This window comes from Neodothiora populina (genome assembly GCF_041146345.1).
Source record: "Neodothiora populina strain CPC 39397 chromosome Unknown canker_contig_15, whole genome shotgun sequence".
In the NCBI taxonomy this organism is placed as follows: Eukaryota; Fungi; Ascomycota; class Dothideomycetes; order Dothideales; family Dothioraceae; genus Neodothiora; species Neodothiora populina.
Genome location: NW_027191413.1, coordinates 498,033 through 520,607, shown reverse-complemented (window position 1 = coordinate 520,607; position 22,575 = coordinate 498,033). Strand labels below are relative to the sequence as shown.

Below are 22,575 nucleotides of genomic sequence, written 5' to 3'. Positions count from 1 at the left end.
TGCGAGCTCCATACTGCGTTGTTCAATGCGAAAACCTCGGGCTCTCTTGCCCGGCTGGAGTCAGCGCCGAGTTTTGTCGCGTGGGCGGTTGTTCGCAGTCGAATTTTCTCAGGGTGGGGTGAAGTGGGCCGAAGAACGTGACGAAATATGATGTTTTGTGTCGATCGTTTGCTAACACAAATGCTGCTTCGACACCTCTAACACACCTTGCGTCTGCTCTCATGCGAGAGACAACCCAAAGAGCTTTACTCGCTGATATTCGTCATAGGTAGAGTGGTGGCACGAATTGGCACTTGACATGGATCATGCCACAGAGCACATGTGTGAACGGCGGTTACAGCGGGTGGCTTGCATCTGATGGCATAAAAACTCAAATGTTGTGCAACCTGAGTGGTCAACGTTCTACTCTACAGCAAGAAAAGCAATTACATGACCATCATTACATGTTATTTTCTACACTGCAGAACGAAAGGTAGTCGAGGTGAGTGTAAACCTATTCTGACCATAGCTCAGTGCGAACATAAGTTTGTCTCACTGATGGATATAAGATTCACATATCGAGCATTCGAGATACAGAACGTGGACCGTTGCGATTGCCCTGATCGTTCCATGGGGTCCTAGAGATAGCCTTCGGAAGCGCAATGCTTCGAAGGATCCAGATAGGAGATAGCCGCCATATATCGCTCTGCACCTGCCACAAATGCACACAAGAAGCCATAAGAGGTGTTGGTGTTTTAACGCTGTAGGACAAGGATACATGTAGCAGGAGTCACCTGGTATCTTTTCATGACCTTGTGCCTGCATCTGCGACGTTCGGCAGATATCTCAAGACGTTGCGTCGAAGAAGTCTGGTCTCGGGTGGTAGTGGCGTTGTCTGTACCGGGTTTGACGCGGCTGAGCGGTCCACCAAACCCAGACCCTCACTGCTGTCTCGCTTGCGTTTGCGCTACGAGGGCTCTTCGCCGAGGCACGCACCCTGTCAATATGCATAAAATAGAGAAAGGATAGGCAAATACCTCGTTGGCGATACGGCAGTACAGCACACGTAAGTTTGACCGCCGCGAGTCCGGTGCACCTTGGATCTTAGCTCAAATGCAGGCACATGCTCTAGGAAGAGTGGTCCGGGAGCCAACAGAAGACCCCACCGAATCCATGGAATCGTGGCTTGCTGCTACTCAAGGATCTAAACAGTTCTTTCGATCCCCGGTACGGAGCTCGCTCGCTTGTGACTGCAATTTTTGTGTCTCTGTGACCTGCCTTGTCTGCCTCTTCTGCTTCAAATGCCCACACGTCGCGCTTCCGTTCGCGCCGCATTAAACCCGGCCCTTTCTCTATTGACGTGCAGCCTGCCAGTCATTCAGCGTTGTCTGTCTCCAGTCTGTCTTTTGTGCTCTGCCTCCTTCCGCACAGAACAGTGAAGTCTCTAGTTTTCCGCTGCGACGACGACGATAAGAACATTGCTGCCGACTCCGAAGCACTTCGTCTCTATAGCTCACCGTCATCATTCCCCAATTTTCGGAACAAGCGAATTGTGCATCTTCTTCGCAAGCGACTGTCTGCCAGCGCATCTTTGCATCTTTAATATCCGCAGCTACGCCCAACCAATGCCCAGTACGGAACTGCCATAGATCAATCGAACGAATCTCGTAGCCACACGAATACCTCCACCGCATACACATTCACTATACTACCAAGGAAAAGCACTATCATTATGCATATGACTCCTGCATTATAGTTGCCGGAGCATAGCATCCAATACATAAACCATTTCCGACCCTCAAGTGCAAATATGCAACTATCTGCATTACCTAGACTGGTAGTTGCACCACAAAAGCTAATCGACATGGCACAAAACTACGGCGACTATACCAGTTCGCCATATTCTGCCTTTTCAGCACACTCGCGGGATTCTTCAGCATCTGATACCAATTCGCCTCTAACCCAGACTTTCTCCTTCCAAGAGCACAATCGCTTCTCTGATTCTACATCTTCACTCGGGACCACTCCGCCGAAACGTGATCAGTCTTTTGAATCGCCTCGTGTTTCCAGGACTACTCTTGGTGACCTGGTCGAAGTCCCAGACGAAAGAGACCATGAGTTTGATACTTGTGGTCTGGAGCTGACAACTTCACAATGTCAATGTAAGTGCTTATGACTAGGCCTACCTTCAAACATCCATTCTGACCGTCTTAGGTGCATCTGCGTTTTGTCAACGTCAATGTGTCTCAGCAACTGCATTGGAGCGTCCTAGTCTGGACTACTCTCTTGCAGATGGCTTCAACAGCGACAACGAAGGTCCTCTGAATTTCCCAAAGGTCCGCAAAGCCACTGCGGACTCTCCTGTCGGCAAATTTGCCAATCGCCTCGGCCAGAGATTGCCTTCGCTGTCTCGCCGGCTGCGCGAGAAGGCACCTCCTGCCCCTCTTGGGCATCCACAGAGCGCACGAAGTGCGCCTGCTTCTCGTGTACCCTCCCGCACATCGTCGTTCCGCATGCCTTCTGTGACCAGATCTTTCATTGGAAACCACGACGAGCAGGAACTCAAGTCATCACCCGGTCCCCTCACACCTCCTGACACTCCTGTTCACATGAACTCAGAGGACATGTCCCATACCCAAATACCCCAGCCTATGAACATTCCTGTCCAAACTCCAATCCACGAAGAGCCTATTGATCGCAAAGCTCTCGCTTCCACTCCGTTACTCCCAACACCAATGATTGAGCGTCGCGGAAGTGATCAAGACACAATGCAGTCCCCGCTTCAGTCGCCATCTGTGGCAGATTCGCCCGTCTTCTCCTTTTCTGGAAGGCCATCAATGTCTACACCCACTTTGCCTCACCAAACCACTCCTCCCCTCTCGTCAAGACCTTCGATCTCATCATTCGGTGCAATGCAATCTAGTCAATTGTTACCCCCACCAGAGAGGCCGTTCGACGAATCATCCCGAATCGAAGGAAGATGGGCTGCAAAGCTTGGGCATGCGAACTTCACCGTCTACCCAACCCCATATGTCCCTGAGCACTGTAACACTTCTTCTTGCAAACGCTTGGTCGAGGACTGGGAGGAGGCCAGGAAGCAATTCATCAATCAAGCAGCTCGCACTTGTGAGCACTACGGCCCTACTTCACACATCTACAAAGTGACGGAGCAGAAATGGACAGAGATCGACGCATTGTGGAGAAAGAACCACGAAGCTGCGGTTGAGCAGGCCAAGAAATTCGAGAAGCCTCGGGGCGATTCGCCGCACGAACTCGAGCGAGGATATCAACCCCTTGCCGAGCATGCTTTGCTCTCGAAACTGCCATCACTCAACGATCCTGACAATTCGGGCAAGTTCCCCAAACTTGACGAAGCCGACATCGTCGGTCCTATGGTGCAGTACGCGCAGATCACCACACAGGCGTCCAAGAGAACTGCCGTGCTCAAGTTCTTCAAGGACCTGCGATCTCCGAGCAACACTCTTGGACGCCTCGCGACCGGGTGAAGATTGGTCCAAATGTGGCGCACACACTTCACTTCTTGTAGCATAAAATCTGCACACTTTACGAACTTACGAAATACCGCGGAAATGGATCTCATCTCGGCGCACAACCTCATCGAAACATAACGAATTCCTTTTCTTGTTTCAACAAAAAAAGCGAGGCGTTGGAAACTACTCGACGGCTATACCTGACTCCGACTTTGGGCGGACACGGGGCAGCGCAGTCTCATTGTAAACACTCCAGTGGAAGGCAAGGCGGCATTGCAACTGCGAGATCTTCTCCGTTTTGGTACAGGGTTTGGCCCAGAAGAACAGGCAAGGTGGACATATTCATACAAATATGTCAAGGCTATATCAACAACGAACGTATCCTTACAAAGGTCGCATTTGGCATGACCTTAAGTCTTGTCCATAGTGTTCAGAAAAGAAATGAAAATAACCAATAAAAGACGACATCTATTTGCACTGTTCTCATGTAAATTTGACTAGTCATGAACCTAGGATATATCGCGAATTAAGGTGCTGTTTCCAGAGCATACACTTTAATTGTTGCATACCATAGTACATATCATGGGTTCTGATAGCTGCAAGCGGCTGTCTTGGCACGGTGATGGAATCCGACCTGAATCACATGCAAACAAGCAAAGGTGAAGCCAAGGAAAGCCCTGGTCTAAGTAGAGGTACAGGGCAGTATGAACGTCGTATTGTGTTGGTTATTTCCTGCCTCCGTCAGTCCCGTGGTGTTTTCAAGCCACATCAGTATCAGTGTACAGAGCCGCGAGGAATCGAGCCGAGACTGGATCTTTTGATTCCTGACAGAAGGAGCAGAGTCAGAGTCAGAGTGAGTCAAGCGACAAGAATGATCTTTAACTTGAATCAAGCAATCATCAGCTAGTGTCGCGGGCGAAACAATTGCAACCGCCAAAGCCGATGGTGCTACTGAATGCGGTGCTTGCATTGCCTCGTCTTCCGTCACCACCTTATCGCCCCGCCGAGCCTCCCGCTTACCATACCAGCACTCTCATCTTACTTGGTACACTTTACCTTACTAAACGTCCCTTATATACATCTTGACCTTTGTCGTCGACGCCTTTCCCTTCTATTCTCCCTATCTCTTTTCCTTCTTACTCTTTCTATTTTCCACCCCCACACTGTTCGTTCCTTATCCCGGATTGACACATTTTGACAAAAGGGGCCTTTTCGCCAGTCACTCGACCGCGCAGTCCCATGTCAAACTGATCTGGAAATACTCGGAAGCATCAGCGTAACATTATTTAATCCGAATCTGACCCATGATGCCCATAAGTGACCTGGGCAACATGCCCGCTACACTCGGTCTACTCGACGGCGTCGGTGAGACCATGTCCGAGGACAGCGTGAGCCTACCGGATCTCGATCAACAAACCATCATTCCCGAGGAGCCCGACGAGGAGACGTCACTCATAATCATGTCCGATGGTGCAGGGCAAGTATATGCACCTCCAGCCAGAATCGCAGCTCGCTTCTACCGCGACTCCTTGTCTCGTCGCAAGTCCTCGGCAGCGTCATCCAGGCGCAACTCGATGTCTTCGACACATTCGCACGGTTCCGCTCGCTCTTTCCGTCGTGGATCGACAGGGCAAAGTAACTACGTCGCTCAACACCTGCGCCGTGCATCTATCATCGAGTCAAGAAAGGCACGCCTTGCGGACCGGGCTGCTCATGCGGAGCAGGTGCGTCTGCGCGCTGCTCTGGCAAAAGCAACCCCCAGAGGAGATGCCAGTGCCAGCGAGGAGCGCGCAATCGCAGCACAGGCTGCTAGAGAGAAATATCTGGCGAAGGTGGCGGCAGCATGTGCCGAGGAGGTGGCCAGAGCAAAGCAGAAGGCGCAGGAAATGAAGGTTCGCAAACTTGAGGAGGAGGACAGAGCCAGACGTGAGATGGAAGAGAGGCTTGCCGATGCGGAGAAAAGAAGAGCGCAGTATCAGAGGAACATGCAAGAGCGGAGGACGCGCAGATCAAGCAGTCAGGACAAGAAGCTGGAAGTCGTCGACGAAGACATGGATGCAGACTCCGAGGCTGCCTCAAGCGACAGCGGCTCTCTTGAGCATCAGACCTCGCTGGACAACGACACTGCCGCTCGAAAGATCCAGCGCACCTGGCGGACACGTCACCGAAGGCAAGTTGTCGATACATTTCTCGATCTCGATTTGTCACTTGTCTCAGTTCGCCAGCGTACTTTTGAAGACGTGGGATCTCTGGTGACAAAGACACCGGTCATAGAAGCCACGACGGCCATGCTCATATTGTTTGGTCTCCTCGACCGAGATATCGCTAAGCCGCATGCGAAACTCTCCACAAAGACATTCCTCAGCGCGTACCTGATCACGGCTCATCCTACAGCTGTGCTCAACAGCAACGGTGCACAGGAACAAGACCTTATCGAAAAGGCAACAGAGCTGGTCGTTCTGTTCGAGTCTGCAGTTGCTCGTCTGGCTACATGGAATAATTACACCCCGTCACATACGCAAAAGGACGAACTATCACAAAGCCACAACACCTTTAGCTCAGCCTTCGACGCGTGGAGGGCACAGGACTCGTCTGCATTGATCGAGACTTTGGTTGCATCATTCGTTCAGCTCGACGCCATCTGGCAGGTGGTCAAGGACGACACGAGGGGGGATGCTGCACAAGACTACCGGCAAGGGATACGTGATAATCAGGTCATCCTTCTGAGCAAAATCAGAAAGCTCGCTGGCCCCGAACGCGCTGACTTTCACATCAAGAAAGCCATCCGTGAGAGCAGAAGACGGCATACCAGGAGACGCGCTCCAGCTGAAGTGCGCCCGCGTGCTGCTGAGGCCGAGCACGAGGATGCTGCTTCGACGAGTGTAGCCCCTCCGACGGATCCGTCTCCGGCGCTTCCGTTAGAGACCACACACCCAAGGATAGAAGCCGACGAATCTGCAGGTGTCAGTCTTGCCAGGCTATTCTCACCGATTCCTAGTAACCGTATCCTCACTCACGAGTTGGCCATTGACCGCGAGTTCCGCATTCCGGCTTCGACGCACTCTGATGTGCGTGACACCGTCAACCGAGCTCTCTGTGACAGCATGCGCAGAGGATTCGAGCAGGGTATCGGTCCTTTGTGGACCGTGGCTATGGCGGAAGAGATACGGGCTAAACTCACCCATATACTCAAGCCAGGAAACTCCATGTACAACGTCATTGTGGAAACCCTGGACACCAGACTGATCATGAACCGGTGTGAGCAAGGCGTCTTCTCTTATGATGACTTTTTCAGGTTCATGGCCACAATCCTGCCAAAACTCTGTGCACCATTCCGAGATGAGGAGGTCAAGGTGCTTGCGGCAGACCTGCAGTCTTCTGAAGGCAGCGATACCAGTGCTATGGTGGAGAAGCTCTTCCGCCTACTGCATTTCATCGACCTGCTCTCTTTGGACTACTCGAACTTCCTCCTGATGAATGCCGCTCCAGTGCTAGTCCGCGAGTCAGTCGGGTATGAACAGCGCGTCTTTGCAGCTGAGCTCGCAGATGGTCGCATAACCCTGGCAAGGACGAACAGATGGTGGCGCAATGCGAGCGTCAATCTGTTGACAGAAGCTGATCGCAGAGATCCAGAACAGAGCAGGGAGCCGGGTGATAGACCTTCTTTAGAGAAAATCTATTCCCGAGGTCTGGTGGATCTTGCCATCGCCCAAGGTACCTTGGACAATAGTGAGATTCCGGAGACGCTCGCGCTCGATGAAGTTCGAATCCGTGAAATTCGATGGAGAGCGATGCATGTGACGACGATCGGGTCGATCTTGCTTGTGGCAAAGAACCTGCTCAAACGCGACGTTCGAAGCGCGTGGAAGAAGGAGGCAGGTCGGCTTTGGGACCTCTTGAGCAGAGAGCCTCCGGCTTCGCTTTGCGGTTCGGCCTCGGTAGAGAAGGACACGGCGAGTCTGGCACAGCGCGCTTTTGCTGTGCTCGACTCCGCGCACAACCTGCCTCCGTCTACAAAGGCAGCGCTGCAGTCAACAACATCGCGAATCATCGCTCAAGCGGTGCAACAGCGCTTCACAGATCCCGTTGCCAAGGTGCTCTTTGCACGTCTCCGCAGTCACGTATGGACACGGGTCGCGGCCAGGAGCAGTAGTGAGCGGGTGCGCACTGCCAGCTCAGCCAGCGAGAGTCTGTCTTCTACGGGCTTACCCGAGTTTGTGAGCCAGGTTGGTGAGATGGTCGAGACACTCAGACGGGTAGCAGATGTAGACTGGGCGAATCACGGAGTGTGGTATCAGGAGGTCGCTCGCGATGTAGCCAACGCCTCTTGATGAGATTTGAGTGAGGGCATGCCAACAAGAGGCTATGGGCAGTATAGAGTACGATGCTATGTGTGACGAGACGGGGTAGATATGGGTATGGAGAATGGACGGATGGGACACTGCATCGAGGCGTCTGGGCACATGATTATTGTCATCTCATTACATGGTTACACGATACATACGGAAGGGTTTTTCTTCGACATGGATGGGAAGTGGGGGTGTAGACGGCTATATCAATCCCTTGTCTGCTTTTTTTTTTCTTTTCTGAACATCGGGACTTTATCGTAACGTTGCACGTGTAGTGTCGCGCATGATACAGCGGTCATGAATAAGTATCGTTATTCCTCGGTGACCAAAGTCTGGGAATGCAACAGGCTCACGTCCAGATAGTGTAGGGTACAAGTATCAACCGCTCCCATACGATCGTCGTAACGAATGGGGCAATGATTGGCTGTGGACAATGAGGATCTCCTCTGCAGCGCTGCAGCTCTGGTGCATATTACCTGATGAGGTTTCCTCAAAGCGCGGTGCCTTGTTACCGCACTCTGACGGGTGGCAGTGACAGGAGGTACGGTAGGATTAAGCATTTCGTGCATTAATGTCAGGTACGAGCAGCTCAGTGTTGTCACTAACGCAATGTAGGTAAGGTATCTAGATATAATCACGACGTACCGTAGGCAATTTTACCGTGCCTTGGTGTGCTACCTTATAGACCATGTGCGGGGGTGACTTCATATCATTATAATTATTGCCGTAAAAGGTGTAGTAATTGTACAAGTATTGTCTCCCGCATCGAAATGGTCTGATGTCGATAACCCGACAATCTGGGGTCAGCCAAACAAAGTGCATCTGATTGCTCCAATATCACCCTGCGTTGCTCATCGTAATTATTATTATTATACAATCTGGTCCTTCCTTGCCTCCCTCCTTTCACAATCTCTCTTCGCTTCTTGCTTTCTGTTTCCCTTCTTCTTCTGTACTGGTATTGATCCCCCGTTGACGACGGACGGCAGACAAGACCACAAAGCATGGTTACAACGAATGGCCACTTTGCCCCAACAGCTCTCGACAACGCGAATGGCATATCCAAGTCCATGTCTGCCATGACTACTGCTCACACCACACCAGTCGCCGTCAATGGCGCATCCTCTGCCGCTTCCGAGTCAACTTCATCATCTAGTCCCAGCCCCGGTTCCAGCCCGGCGTCAACACGGCAGTCGCGACCATCGTTACATGGGAGGAAGGTGTCTTCACCCCTGGCGCCAGCCTTCATGGTGTCTGCGCCAGGCAAAGTCATAGTATACGGGGAGCATGCAGTCGTGTATGGCAAGGTAGGGACTGTCTAAATCTCTGGGTCTGCCGTGTCTAAAAGAAAGCTGCTTGTGTAGGCTGCCATGGCTGCTGCCATCTCGCTGCGCTCCTATCTCCTCGTCACAACCCTGTCGAAATCGCACAGGACAATCACTCTCAACTTCCGCGACATTTCGCTGAACCACACATGGAACATCGACGAGCTACCGTGGGACGCCTTCAGTCACCCTTTGCGCAAGAAGCGCTACTACGACCACGTCACGACCTTGGATCCCGAGCTCGTCGCCGCGATGCAGCCTCAGATCGATCAAGTGTCGCGCAACTCTCCTCTGACAGAACAAAAGATCCACCAGGCCTCGGCCGCCGCTTTCCTGTATCTGTTTCTTTCGCTCGGGAACAAGAACTCTCCCGCATGTGTTTACACCTTGCGTTCCACGATACCCATTGGCGCCGGACTGGGGTCCAGCGCCAGTACTTCTGTCTGTCTGGCCGCCGCTCTTCTGATGCAGGCCCGCGCGCTTTCCGGACCACACCCCGACCAGATGAAGGAAGAGGCGGAGAAGCAGATTGAGAGGATCAACAGCTGGGCCTTTGTGGGGGAGATGCTCATACACGGAAACCCTTCGGGAGTCGACAACGCAGTCGCATCTGGCGGCAAGGCGGTGTTGTTCAAGCGGGAAGACTACAATAAACCACCAATGGTCAAACCGCTCGTGTCATTTCCCGAGCTGCCTCTGTTGCTTGTCGACACGAGACAGGCGAAATCGACAGCCGCCGAAGTGGCCAAGGTCGCGCACCTCAAGAAGAAACAGCCACTGATCGCAAATCACATCCTGGACGCCATAGACAATGTCACCGAGTCAGCCCACGAATTGATTTCGGCGCCCGACTTTGACCAGACGGACGCGGCATCAATTACTAGATTAGGACAACTGGCATCAATCAACCACGGGCTGTTGGTCAGTCTCGGTGTCTCGCATCCGAGGATCGAGCGGCTTCGTCAACTGGTGGACGAATCGGGTGTCGGCTGGACGAAATTGACTGGAGCAGGTGGTGGTGGCTGTACATTCACAATCCTAAAGCCCGAGGACTCCGCCACAACAGACGTGCATACCGATTCGACAAAGAAAAGGCCGCGTAGAGGGCAAGCGTTGAAAGACCTCGAAGCGCAGTTAGAAACAGAAGGATTCGAAAAGTTCGAGACGACGCTGGGCGGAGACGGTGTGGGCGTGTTATGGCCAGCTGTGCTGTACAACGGCACAGATGAGCCTGGAGGCGAGGAGATTGATCAAGAGAAGTTCGTCGCAGCCGTAGACCGAGAGGGTGTGGAAAGACTAGTAGGAGTCGCAGCAGATGAACCAGGGGCCACGAGAGAGGGATGGAAGTTTTGGAGACTATAATCGCTCAATGCGTGTACGACTACCGGTAGCAGGACCGAGAGTCACATGTAGCCTTGACAGTACGAATAACAGCATGATACGACTGGGTGGACAGACACCCGTCATGGATTCCTATTGTCCTTTTGTCCTCTTGTTGATATTGTTGCCCTTGACATTGTCTTGGCGGGTCTTCCCCGAGTTTCCCTTACTTCCCCGGAATGGCGTTTCCAAACATCTCGTATATCTTAATCATCATACCTTATAATTAATGACGCTCATGAGTGTTTGTAGCATATTCTGTCTTTCACAGTCCCCCCACATAATCCACCGTCTTATTCTCTGAGAGCACACCGGCCAGGCCTGCCACGTACACATTCATCAAATCAACATCATGGGCAAATACTCGGAAGACGCAGCATGGGACGACATTGAGCCTCTGCCGCAAGACGACGGCGGGCCCAACTCTCTGGCCGCCATAGCGTACACGGATGCATACAGCGAGGCCATGTCGTATCTACGAGCCATCATGGCCAAGAACGAGATGAGCGAGCGCGCGCTGGCCCTGACCGAAGACATCATCGACATGAACGCTGCTCACTACACTGTTTGGTATGTTCATCCTCGTCGTTTATACAATGGAATCTACTGACACAACAACAGGCTCTATCGCGCCCGCATCCTACAGACAATCGACGCAGACCTGCACGCAGAAATGACATGGCTGAACGCAACGGCGCTGACCCACCAGAAGAACTACCAGATCTGGCACCACCGCCAGTTGGTCGTCGACAAGCTCGGCTCGCCAGACGGAGAAGTCGACTTCATCACGCAGATGTTCGAGCGCGACAGCAAGAACTACCATGTGTGGAGTTACCGCCAGTGGTTGGTCAAGAGATTCGAGATGTGGGAACACGAGGAGGCGCAAGATGACGAGAGTGCGAAGAGAGGTCAGAGGGAGCTGCAGGAGACTGAGCGTATGATTGACGAGGATGTGAGGAACAACTCGGCTTGGAATCATCGATTCTTTGTCGTCTGCGGCGGTCCTGGGCCGGGGGTCAAGGGAAAGACTATCAGAGACAGGGAGATCAGGTGAGCCTTTTGATCCTGCGCATGGCATGCCAGGGCCAAAGGACTAACATGACTACAGGTTCACACAGCAAGCCATCGACAGAGCACCGCAGAACCAGAGTCCATGGAACTACCTGCGCGGAGTCATCGACACGGCGGGTACCCCTTTGGCTGAGGTCAAGGATTACTGCCAACAATTCGCCTCGCTAGACAAAGCCGATCAAGTCCTCTCGAGTCATGCCCTTGATCTTCTAGCTGAAATATACACCATCGAAGGACGAGCACGCGAGGCCGCCGAAGCATACGACTTGCTCGCGACCAAGTACGACCCAATCAGGGCAAACTACTGGCACTATCTCAAGGGACTGTTGCCTGCTGGAATGGATACCGCCCCCGCCGCGGCAGCCGCGTAAGGAGGGGAGTTTCAGCTTGTACTCTGCGCGTCTCACTGGCGCTTCTGAAGCAATCGACGTCGCATTTGCAGTAAATGATACCCAAACATGCATGTAATAATGGCGTTTGTATTTGTTTCTCGGAAATCATCCATGCGTTCTATCTGATCTACTGGACCGCTTCCATTCCTCAGTGCTGTCCGATTCGTCAGTGTTTACTTCCGTTAGTGACCGCACTCGCGACCCCCGCTTTGTCAGACTGGCTCAACTCATCCCCGAGATAGCCAAACTCTTCCTTGAACTGAGCGAGCTGATCGACCGTAATGGCGCTACCGCCACACAGCACGATAACGACCTTATCATCCCCACGCACCGGCCGGCCGAGTGCTCTCTTGAGACGCCCGCCGTAGCACAGAGCGACATTGACGCCGCAAGCGGGCTCGACAATGACGTTCTCGTCGTCTGCCAGTCGCCAGCATCCCATGGCCGCTTCCTCGTCGCTCAGCACCACGCTCCTGACCTGCTTCCTCGTCGTGGCCAGCTCGTATGTACGATCGGAGACTTTGGTGCAGCCTAAGCTGGTAGCGATGGACGTGATCCCAGGCAGCGTGATGTGTTCTCTGGAGCTCATTGATTTCGCAAGCGACTCGGCGCCTCGAGTCTCGACCGCCAGAAGCAGGGTCCGATCCCACTCCCCGCCGCACCTGTCAATGCCGTCAACGATGCCATTGAACAGGCCTCCACCGCCAACACTGCAGATCAAAACATCCGGAGCAGAAGACGCATCATCCGGACCACGAACATCCTCCATCTGCAGCGCGAGTTCATCCATGAGCGTCGAGTTCCCAGCCCAGATATCGGGGTGATCGAACGGCGGCACATAGACTGCATCTTCGCCCTTTGCGCGGGCTTTGACCAGCACTTCCATTCTGAGAAACGCATCGGCCTCCCTCCACGTCGCGCCAAACTGAACAACCTCCGTCGCGCCCGCCGCCCGGAGCTTAGCAATCATGAGCTCCTTGGTACTCATAGGCACAACAACAGACGCCGGTCGGCCTAGGCTTCTGGCGGCGTGAACACACGCGAGACCGGCATTTCCGCCGCTGGAAGAGTAAAAGTGCGTGCGGTCCGGACAGGGCGATTTCGCCAGTGATTGCAGGATCAGGTTGCCGACGCCGCGTGACTTGAAGGATTTGGATGGCTGCAGGGTTTCCATCTTTAGGAAGATTCTGCTTCTGCGATTTAGAAATCATGTGTCTTTCCTTTCGTCTCTTTTTCTTTTTTGGTCTTGGAGATGAGGAGGGTAGGAAAGGGTAGGGATGGGAGGGCAGAGAGAGGGGTGGGTTCCGTACCATCCTGCTGCTTTGGACAGCGTAGCTGATTCGACAAGGGGTGTTTCCACCCAGGGTTTGGTCAGAGTCATGGTGTCTTCGTCGTTTCCTTGTTCCTCTTGATACTCTGTGACGATGATGGTGATGGTGAGGTTCGAAAGAGTAATGTAATGCCACGCTACACTAAAGCACAAGATATCATGCATGCACTACAAGCAAGAAGAAGTTCCAAATCTCAAAAGTCTCTGTCAAGAGAAACAAGAAAGATTGAATACAAGATGTCTCCGACCACATATATATACAAGGTCGGTATATATACTGTACCTACACAGCTGCACTACGACCCCGAAAAAAAAGCCAAACCCCAGCCCAGCTACCCTTACCTACAGTAGGTAGCTTATCACAACTCCCCGCCAACAGCACGTAAGACACCCTCGTTCTCGCGCGAAACGATCCTACCCTTCGCGCCTTTTCCCCCCGTCCTTATCCTTCGCATCGCTTGCAATACATAGGTAGGTAGATAACAAGGCAAACCGACAGTCAGGACAAACGTGCTCATGACTTATCTCCCGGTCAATAAATAGGCGATACTATATCTCCGAACAAAACCGAGGATAAGCGAGCGCGAGGGGACGATTGGTCTAGTCGGCTATTCTTTTTCTCTTCGCTTTGCTTTTGTTTTTGTTTTTGTTTTCGAACCACTTAGATGGGGGCCGAGTTGAGGCGGTCGTGTAGCTGAATACAGGGCTTGTACTTGTCATCTGCTGCACGACGATAGGGCGTCGAGTTGGATCGACGTGCGCGTGAGGTGTTTGCGAAATAGTGGGACGTTTTTCGTAGCGTAGGTGCCGTCAGGTACGTAGCGGCGGGTTCTACAGTATCTACCTTACTGTACTGTACTGTAGATAAGAACGCAGAGGACGAACGGGGACAGTCGACTGTGGAAAAGTATAGATTACGATACGGCACAGTCGATACGAAAATTCAAAAGGGTCTGCCGGAGCATTTGAGGGTAATTGTACGGTAGGCAAGGTACAGTAGGTAATAAGGTAGTGGAGCGGCAGAGGTCAAGTGAGTGATTCTGATTTCTAGCGACTGTCTTGGCTATCTACTCTATTCTAGTTGGACTGCTTCATCAGGATTGAGTTCACTGCCTAGGCACCTTGCTTTGCTTGTACTTCGCTGCACTTTACCTACGTAAGGAGGACTGGGTGGACGCCTGGATTCGAGTTGGGCTGCGTTGGGCTACGAAGAAAAGAGCATACAGTGCGGTACTCGTACTCGGTCCTGGCGTGGAGGTGGATCGGAGCCCGGGGGGAAGCACGGGGAAGGGACGCTCGGTTGGTTCGCGGAAGAGAATCGAAGAAGAATAAATGCATTATTGTTGTTGCCTTGCCGTGAGGTACGGTACGTTTGCCTTGGCTGCTTGTCTCCCTGTCCCTCAATCATTCATGTCGTTCAATTGTACGGTTAGGTGTAGAGTGATTGTGGTTTGGAGGATACTTGAGGCGGTCCACTTCTGCTGTGCAGTAGTTGTGACTGTCTACCTTAGGTAGCTAGGACAGGTGTGTGGCGGTTGGACATCAAGTCTTCTTGGTGGTGTTGTTGCTTCTACCATTCTACCTCCTTTTCTATGTGCTATTCTTGCAAAGGTAGACCAGCTTCAGAGTCTCTTCAAAACAACGGACGCTTCTGAGCTGTTATTACTCTACCTTCATCATTTCCCTCGACGTCTTGTTCCTCGGCTACCGAGACGTGCCCCAGTGGGCTCATATAAGCTGAGCCCCCTATGTCTTTGAGCCGCATACAGAGACATTCACGAGATGTCAATCTCACTGGGACGAACGAAACATCTAGAAGGACACTCTAGCAGTGCCGATAGCGACTCACGGAGCCCTCCACATATAGACACGCTATATCGAACCACACGACTGAAACAGACCAGATCCTCGACCTCACAAGAAAGCTAATAGGTGTCATCAACTGGTATAGTCGTTGCTATCATTGCTCGGTGTCCAACGCTTTGCTCTCATGGAGATTAATTGGAGACAAGAAAGTAAAGGGAGCGGGGGCCCCTACTGTATGCCCGAGCTTTCTGTTTCCCTTTTTCCTTTTTTCCTATTTGTCTTTGATACCAATCTCTGCTATTGGTTTTTATTTGGCCGGCGAACAGATGTGCCAATGGCAATGGCAATAGCAATATTAGGCAGTGACGTGTGTGTCCAGACAGCAGTGATGATAGTGTGTCCCCTTCTTTACTTGCTGCTATTATGTGGTGGCCGCTACCTACCGACATGACCAGTGTCACCACCATCGCTGTAGTCTATCTCGACGTAACATGACCAACAGACAAGAATAGAGCAGTGGTAAAAACGCAGGCGGTGAAAAGCATTCAGAGCAGAAAAACAGTGGTGGAATTGTCACAGCTATTCTAGAAGCCCCTTAAAGTAAATTTGGGGGCTCGATTAGCGGATCAAACATAGAGTGCAAATGACAAATGACGCATGACAACATGCAAGAGTTTCACTAAGGTAAGGGTAAGGACCGGGAGCTGGAAGGACGACGAAGACGGGAAATTGCACTCTCAAGTCTCAAGGCAGCCAGGGTCCACCCAGCAGTGTCAGTGTGCACAGCAGTGTCCACAGCAAGTGTGCACTCGAGCCACTGCAGAAGACAGAAGAGTCACGTGGACTGATTTTGGGAGCAGGTGAAATGCGGGCTCGTCCATTTCCTCTGCGTCGTCGACCTTGGCTCCCTCCCATAACCCACCAAGCAGCTTTCGGTAAACAAGTCCAAACGCTCAGCCATCCAACTCTCTCTCTCGTTCTCTCTCTCTCTCACCACTCCACACCCTTTTCGTATCTCTCCATCTTCCCGCGCACACGCGTCCAACCCGACATTTACAACACCACCACTTACCGCCTTTTTCCATAAATTCCTTCGAAATGGCCACCGAAGTAAGTCGTCAGCTTTTTGGGCGGCAAAAGGGGTGGGGGGGAACTCAAGCAAGCACTTCTCTTGTGACGCTGCCTGCTGCATCAGGAAAGCTCAACAAAAGTCCCACCCCACACCCATTTAACCACGCTCTGCTACTGCTGCTGCCTGTGTTTTGTATATGATGGTTGTATGCTGACCTTTGCTTTCTCCACAGCGTGAGAGGTAAATACCTTGCACAGAACCAAAATGGATAGAGCTCGATGAAGCTCCTTCCTTCCCCGGATGTCTTTGTTAACGGTCATACAGCAAGACCTTCCTCGCAAGGCTGTCCGAGCAGGCCGAGCGCTACGATGGTACGATAACCAATAATGCTGCCTGATAATCACACATGCTGACATCCAACCCCAGAGATGGTCACATACATGAAGGTGAGGAGATGAGCAATAGTCCAGAATCTGCAAGGCGGTGTGAATTACGTACTAACGAATCATTATAGGAAGTCGCAAAGGTATAATCTCCACACCACATCATCATCAGCTCTGCCCCCATCCAACCTACTCTCCCTGCACGACCGGGACAACGAGACAGAATGCCATTCTGTGCAACATGACACGCAACCGCCGACATCCTACGTGCAGCCCACTGACTCACTGATCCCATCTAGGTTGGCGGTGAACTTACCGTTGACGAGCGCAACCTCCTCTCCGTCGCCTACAAGAACGTCGTCGGTACCCGCCGTGCATCTTGGCGCATCATCTCCTCGATCGAGCAGAAGGAGGAGCAAAAAGGTTCTGACAAGCACGTCTCCATCATCCGCGAGTACCGCCAGAAGATCGAGACCGAGCTCGAGAAGGTGTGCCAGGATGTCCTCGACGTCCTTGACGAGTCCCTCATCCCCAAGGCCGAGTCTGGCGAGTCCAAGGTCTTCTACCACAAGATGTTCGTCTTTTGTAATCCTTTGACTGCTTTGACGACACCCGGCTGACAGAATGACCAAACAGGAAGGGTGACTACCACCGATACCTTGCCGAGTTCGCTAGCGGCGAGAAGCGCAAGGGTGCTGCCACCGCTGCTCACGAGGCCTACAAGGTGATTTTTTTTTCTTTGCTTTCGTCTTGTCTTGAAAATCACATGACTGACCTTCTTGACCAGAACGCAACCGATGTTGCCCAGACTGAGCTCACTCCCACTCACCCCATCCGTCTCGGTCTCGCCCTCAACTTCTCCGTCTTCTACTACGAGATCCTCAACTCACCCGACCGCGCTTGCCACCTCGCCAAGCAGGCCTTCGACGACGCTATTGCCGAGCTCGACTCTCTGTCAGAGGAGTCTTACCGTGACAGCACCCTGATCATGCAACTCCTCCGTGACAACCTCACTCTCTGGACCTCTTCCGACGGCAGCGAGCCCGAGCCTGCCGCTGAGGCAGCCAAGACCGAGGAGAAGCCCGCTGAGGCAGCCCCTGAGGCCGCCCCCGAGGCCGAGGAGCCCAAGGCGTAAATGCTTTGTTATTTATCCCCTCTATGTTTCTTTAGATGGTCCGCCTCGTCAGAACAGCGACGAAGTCGGCTCATCTTTTACGGCTTTTCGAACAAGGGCGCGATGGCATTTCAAAGGCTTGCAGCGAGCAATTCGGCTGTTGTGGAGCACTCCGGCGTGGAAATGAATTGATTCCCCAAAATGCGTTTGCAACTTGACGAGTACACTAGCGATTGACATTTATCCCTCTATCTCTCATCTCCCTCTACCCTCCATTCCCCCAATTATTCCCCACCTCTCATCCACCGCTCGCCTTATCCAGGAAGATATACTTCCGAATCATGGCTCCAGGTTGAAGCCATCTCATTTTACCACCTCCCAATGGATTGTGCTCTGCATTGATTGCCGCAGTTCCTCTACATTCCTGTGGCCGGCGCGATTTCTTTGTCTCTACCCTTGTCACTCCTTTTCGGTCTTTGTAAAGCGCGCCCGTACCGCGCGATGATGAAATCAAATTAAGCAATTATCTCAAGTTCCTTTGTCTAATTTCTATCAAGTCATTCATCAGAAACAAAAACTTATCAAAGTCCTTTTGTTTATTCACACAAAGCTCGTTTTGTGTTTTTGTCTGGAACAAAGCTCGATGAGAGGCCCAAAGGTGTGTGCCTGGTACTTGTATAACGTCAAGTAATCAATGATGGACGTAGTGTTTCTGAGATTGCTTTTCAAACTCTGTCTTCGAAGCAATCTGGACATTGCTGTCGAGTCCTCTTTTGGCTTTTCTTTTGTTAGGCTTGCGTTGCATCTAGGTACAGTCCTCTCTCCGCTTACAATTCGAACAGGTAAGACAAGTTGTACACCAATCGTGCAGGTCCACGATTACAACGGTCTCTATTCCAAGGATATCTGCCGCACACACAATCTTGAGAGAGAGTAAGATTGGCATCAGCAAAGAAGCCAGACGTAACCCGAGAAGAGATCTCTTTTTTTTCCTTCTCGTATCCCGTATCTCAAAGAGAAAGTTGAGAACCGATAACGCAAAGCACCTCACCACCACCACCATCACTATGAAGACGAAGACTAACAGCAGCACAACCCACAGCAGCAGCAGTAGATCCTCGAAATTTCCCTCCCACATCCTCTCGACCTTCCGCTCCATCCTCCATTCCACCACCACCACCACCACCACCACTTCCTCTCCTCCCCCATCAGAGCCATCCCCGCCACCTCCCGACTCCCCAATCCGTGTCCTCCTGCTGGAAGCCTGGGACTCGCACGACTGGAAAGACAGCTCCGACGCACTATGCGACCGGATCAACGCTCGGTGGGCCAAGACGGGGTATTGCGTCAGTCGCGAAGACGTCTGGGAACTTTTGCGTAGTCATAGAGCGGAGGCGAGGGACGTGAAGATGGGACTTGGAGATTGGTTAGGGGGTGGGTTCGTTAGGGTGTGAGTTTACTGCGTGTTGTGGCAGGAGGGGAATCGAACAGGTAAGATTCTGTATGGCTGTTGATGCCTCTCTGGAAGAGGTGGTCGAATACAGGAGAGGGGGGCCACTTGCCTTGACGAGTCATCACTTGCGTTGAGAATAGGGGAACAGCCCCGGTGTCATCCTGCACGCTGCGGATCTCGTGCCCAGACTCCGTTATTAGTTCAACTCATCTCAAGGTGGACAAGGTAAGTGCCAAAGTCCAAAACCCCCCATTGTCCCGTCCCTCCACACCTCGTGACATGTACGAAGCCTCGAGGGTCCTGGGTCTTCATCGCTTCGGAAGGACCATTCTCTCTTAAAGAATTGAAAAAAGAAATAGAGACTCTCACCCAATCTCGATCAAAGATACTGTATTACTCTTCCAGAACCTCTTCTTTTCGCAAACTGCCTTACCACTTCCGCTGTGTCATCAACTTTCATACATCCTGACACCAAAATGATCCCAAAACCGCTGCACTCGGGCAAGTGAATTGACTCTTTCCTCGTCTCGACTCAAATCCTGCTCGCAAGAGGGGGGGGGATTGGATCACGAGAGACTGTGCTATTGACCTCATGTGGTGGCCTCGACGCACAAGTAAGTCGTGTATAGGTCTCACTCGGTGTCTCGACTCTGCCTATGTCGAGGGGCTCGGAGCTCTCTCTTTCTCTTTTTCGTAGTGCGTATCTCATAAAGTGAATAGAGCTCAAGGTCGCCGTATACAGTATTCACTTTCCACACGCATCACATACTTGCTTGACAAAGGACTGACGCTCAGCACGCTATTATCGGCACATATATATAGACATGTGGTTTTGCCCTATTCTTTCTCTCATTTTCTGTCTGATGATAAAAGTACAGTAGCTAAGAGGTGAGATGTAGTCTTCTTCATCGCATCTGAGCGGAGACTTCTCCCAGTATCTACTCCATGTTCTGATCCCACTCAAAATCTAACCTTTCCCATCCACTAGAAAGTAAACGCCGTTGCCAAAGGAAAAAAAACAAAAGATGCTCAAAGCAGTACTGATACAGTAATCAAGCTACAGCCATCTCAATCTTCTTGCCCTTGACAGACTTCCACTCCATAAACCCGGCACCAATTGATGACAAGCAAGCCAAAGCAACGGCGACGTAGAAACATTGCGTGATAGCTTCGTTGTAGGCAGTTTGCACCCCAGGGAGATACTCTTGCGCGATGACCGTCTTCAGGTTGGTGGCGCCAGTGGCGAGCACAATGCTAGAGTCAAGGCCCGGGACGACGGCTTTGAGATTCGTGAGCAGGCGGTTCGTGAAGATATTTTGTGCAACTGAAATGAAGAGTGCGCCTCCGAGAGTCTGGCTAAACATGACGATTGCGGTGCCAATTGGAACATCGGCTTTTGGGAGCACAGTCTGCACTGCGATGAGTGTATTTTGCTGTTTGATTTCATCAGTGGATGCAATTTCCGTACTGCTGTGAGAAAGTGTGCTCACCATGCCAAAGCCAACGCCGAATCCGAAAAGAGCCTGGTATCCGATCCACTTCGCATGTCCTGTGTTGGTCTGCAGAGTGGTCAAAAGCCCGGCACCGATGCACATCAGGATGGACGAGGTGATAATGAACGGTGTGTAATATCCAAAGGCAGTGATGAGACCACCTCCGATCAGTGAGACGATCACTAGGCCCAGAATCAAGGGTAGTGACATTATGCCTGACTTAGTCGCCGATACTCCTTTGATTGCCTGGAACCAGATTGGGAGATAGTAAACAAAGACGAAGCTTGTTATTGTCAGCGCATCACTTTATAGATTCATGAGCGGAAGAAACTTACAATGCCGCACCCAAACATGCGCCAAACCACGCCGACGCTGCGACAGATCTTTGCTTGAGCACGCGTGGAGGAACCGTTGCATTCTCGCCCTTCCAGATCTGAACTCCGACAAAGATGATACATAGAACACCAAAGACAACAAAGAGTGCAATGATTCGACCAGAACTCCAAGGATACTTGCTTCCGCCCCATTGTAATGCCAAGAGAAGGCACACGATCATGGGCAAGAAGATGAGGGTGCCGTAGATGTCGAACTGCTCGAGTTTGGCCTTCCAGCCAGCAGACATGGCTCTGGCTCGCTGCGTAGGGTGAAAGAAGAAGACGATAAATATTCCGGTCACCAGACCAAATGGCAGGTTAATGTAGAAGCACCACCGCCATGAAACATGGTCAGTAAAGGCACCACCCATCTGTCAAACATCAGTCAAAGCACACCCGAATAGCTTGGGGAATATATTACCAATGGTCCTGCCACACTTGCCAGACCATACATGCCACCAATCAATCCTGTATATATTGGCCTCTTGGACAAGGGAACGGTGTTGGCGACAATTAGAATAGCACCCGAGAAAATTCCTGCAGAGCCTAGACCGGCAACTGCACGTCCAAGGATCAAGGCAGTGGAGTTGGGTGCAATTCCGCAGATGAAGGATCCTAATTCGAAGATGAATAAAGCCGTGACGTACACCCATTTCAGGTTGAGAAAAGTATATAGTTTTCCGAAAAACAGCTGGAAGGCGCATGTTGTGAGTAGATAAGCGCTGCCATACCAGCCCACATCGTTGATTGCTTTGAATTGATCTGTGATTTTGGGGATTGCTGTGGCGATGATTGTGTTGTCAAGGGCCATGCAGAAAACACTCAAGCATAGAGCAATCGTAATCAGACCAAGCTTCCAGGATGTAGGATAATCGGTGTCATCTTCCTCCTCATGTTTCTCCTCCTCAATTGCTTCACTCGGCTTCACGATTCCTACGCCCTTTTCATCTGTGTAGTCGGGTTGTATTTGAGAGTGTCCGTCCGATGTGGTCAAAACAGGCTGCAGAGTTACACCTGCCTCCTGGTACTTCTGATCAGCGGAGACAGGGGCATGCACATCGTCTCGATCTGATGATGCTTGGGATGCACTTCGCGTTGATGCTTTCGAGGAATTGGCCTTAAGCGCCTCCAATCTCCCAAGTAAACCCATAGTGCGCAGTCTTGAGGCACACTAGGAAGCGCAAGACTTGGTCACGAAAGGTTTGAGGAAAAGGTAATGGATGGATTGAGACGATATAGGAACGTGAGATGAGAGCTCTGAGTTGGAAGGTCTGGAATATTCAAAGGTATGGAAACGACGACCTAGCTATAGAGATCCGTCAGATCACAGGATCATACAGTACCATGGCGCCGTCATTTCAGACAGGCGCAAGAATTTAACCGTCTACTTGCGGCAGCCTGCCACGAACATGGCGCCTTCCCCCTGTGTACAACAAAGAGGGCGTACCGGCGTTTGATTTGGTGGTCTTGGTACCGTGTATAGTCCGAATCTTGTCTAGTGGCAGTCGGGCGAACAGTCATCCCGAGTCACAGACTCGCCCACCCCGCATCTCGTTGCAAAGTATC

General features: G+C 51.8%; 7 protein-coding genes across 9 annotated transcripts; 5 read left to right on the top strand and 2 right to left on the bottom strand.

The window, feature by feature from the left end:
* Nucleotides 1–1,789: 1,789 nt before the first annotated feature.
* On the top strand, nucleotides 1,790–3,485 carry AAFC00_002530 (uncharacterized protein; the record flags this gene model as incomplete). The annotated part of the gene is made up of 2 exons (XM_069341861.1): nucleotides 1,790–2,141; nucleotides 2,194–3,485. The coding sequence occupies 2 exons, from the start codon at nucleotides 1,790–1,792 to the stop codon at nucleotides 3,483–3,485; spliced, it is 1,644 nt and encodes a 547-aa protein (XP_069198370.1).
* A 1,289-nt stretch (nucleotides 3,486–4,774) lies between these two features.
* On the top strand, nucleotides 4,775–7,801 carry AAFC00_002529 (uncharacterized protein; the record flags this gene model as incomplete). Of its 2 annotated transcripts, none has more annotated exons than XM_069341860.1 (1): nucleotides 4,775–7,801. In XM_069341860.1, the coding sequence occupies one exon, from the start codon at nucleotides 4,775–4,777 to the stop codon at nucleotides 7,799–7,801; it is 3,027 nt and encodes a 1,008-aa protein (XP_069198369.1). The 2 variants fall into 2 exon arrangements, with proteins under 2 accessions (XP_069198369.1, XP_069198368.1); XM_069341859.1 differs by having other exon boundaries at nucleotides 4,802–7,801.
* Nucleotides 7,802–8,820: 1,019 nt separating this feature from the next.
* On the top strand, nucleotides 8,821–10,503 carry AAFC00_002528 (uncharacterized protein; the record flags this gene model as incomplete). The annotated part of the gene is made up of 2 exons (XM_069341858.1): nucleotides 8,821–9,123; nucleotides 9,181–10,503. 2 exons carry the CDS (start codon nucleotides 8,821–8,823, stop codon nucleotides 10,501–10,503), a joined length of 1,626 nt encoding a protein of 541 aa, XP_069198367.1.
* A 370-nt stretch (nucleotides 10,504–10,873) lies between these two features.
* AAFC00_002527 (uncharacterized protein) lies at nucleotides 10,874–11,963 on the top strand (the record flags this gene model as incomplete). The annotated part of the gene is made up of 3 exons (XM_069341857.1): nucleotides 10,874–11,091; nucleotides 11,143–11,571; nucleotides 11,630–11,963. 3 exons carry the CDS (start codon nucleotides 10,874–10,876, stop codon nucleotides 11,961–11,963), a joined length of 981 nt encoding a protein of 326 aa, XP_069198366.1.
* Nucleotides 11,964–12,150: 187 nt separating this feature from the next.
* AAFC00_002526 (uncharacterized protein) lies at nucleotides 12,151–13,365 on the bottom strand (the record flags this gene model as incomplete). The annotated part of the gene is made up of 2 exons (XM_069341856.1): nucleotides 12,151–13,174; nucleotides 13,295–13,365. The coding sequence occupies 2 exons, from the start codon at nucleotides 13,363–13,365 to the stop codon at nucleotides 12,151–12,153; spliced, it is 1,095 nt and encodes a 364-aa protein (XP_069198365.1).
* Nucleotides 13,366–16,218: 2,853 nt separating this feature from the next.
* On the top strand, nucleotides 16,219–17,710 carry AAFC00_002525 (uncharacterized protein; the record flags this gene model as incomplete). 2 transcript variants are annotated; one of them, XM_069341854.1, is made up of 8 exons in its annotated part: nucleotides 16,219–16,230; nucleotides 16,425–16,432; nucleotides 16,517–16,563; nucleotides 16,619–16,638; nucleotides 16,707–16,718; nucleotides 16,875–17,149; nucleotides 17,212–17,299; nucleotides 17,363–17,710. In XM_069341854.1, the coding sequence occupies 8 exons, from the start codon at nucleotides 16,219–16,221 to the stop codon at nucleotides 17,708–17,710; spliced, it is 810 nt and encodes a 269-aa protein (XP_069198363.1). The 2 variants fall into 2 exon arrangements, with proteins under 2 accessions (XP_069198363.1, XP_069198364.1); XM_069348024.1 differs by lacking the exon at nucleotides 16,707–16,718.
* Nucleotides 17,711–20,194: 2,484 nt separating this feature from the next.
* AAFC00_002524 (uncharacterized protein) lies at nucleotides 20,195–22,159 on the bottom strand (the record flags this gene model as incomplete). The annotated part of the gene is made up of 4 exons (XM_069341853.1): nucleotides 20,195–20,575; nucleotides 20,633–20,918; nucleotides 20,971–21,380; nucleotides 21,431–22,159. 4 exons carry the CDS (start codon nucleotides 22,157–22,159, stop codon nucleotides 20,195–20,197), a joined length of 1,806 nt encoding a protein of 601 aa, XP_069198362.1.
* Between the last annotated feature and the right edge of the window lie 416 nt (nucleotides 22,160–22,575).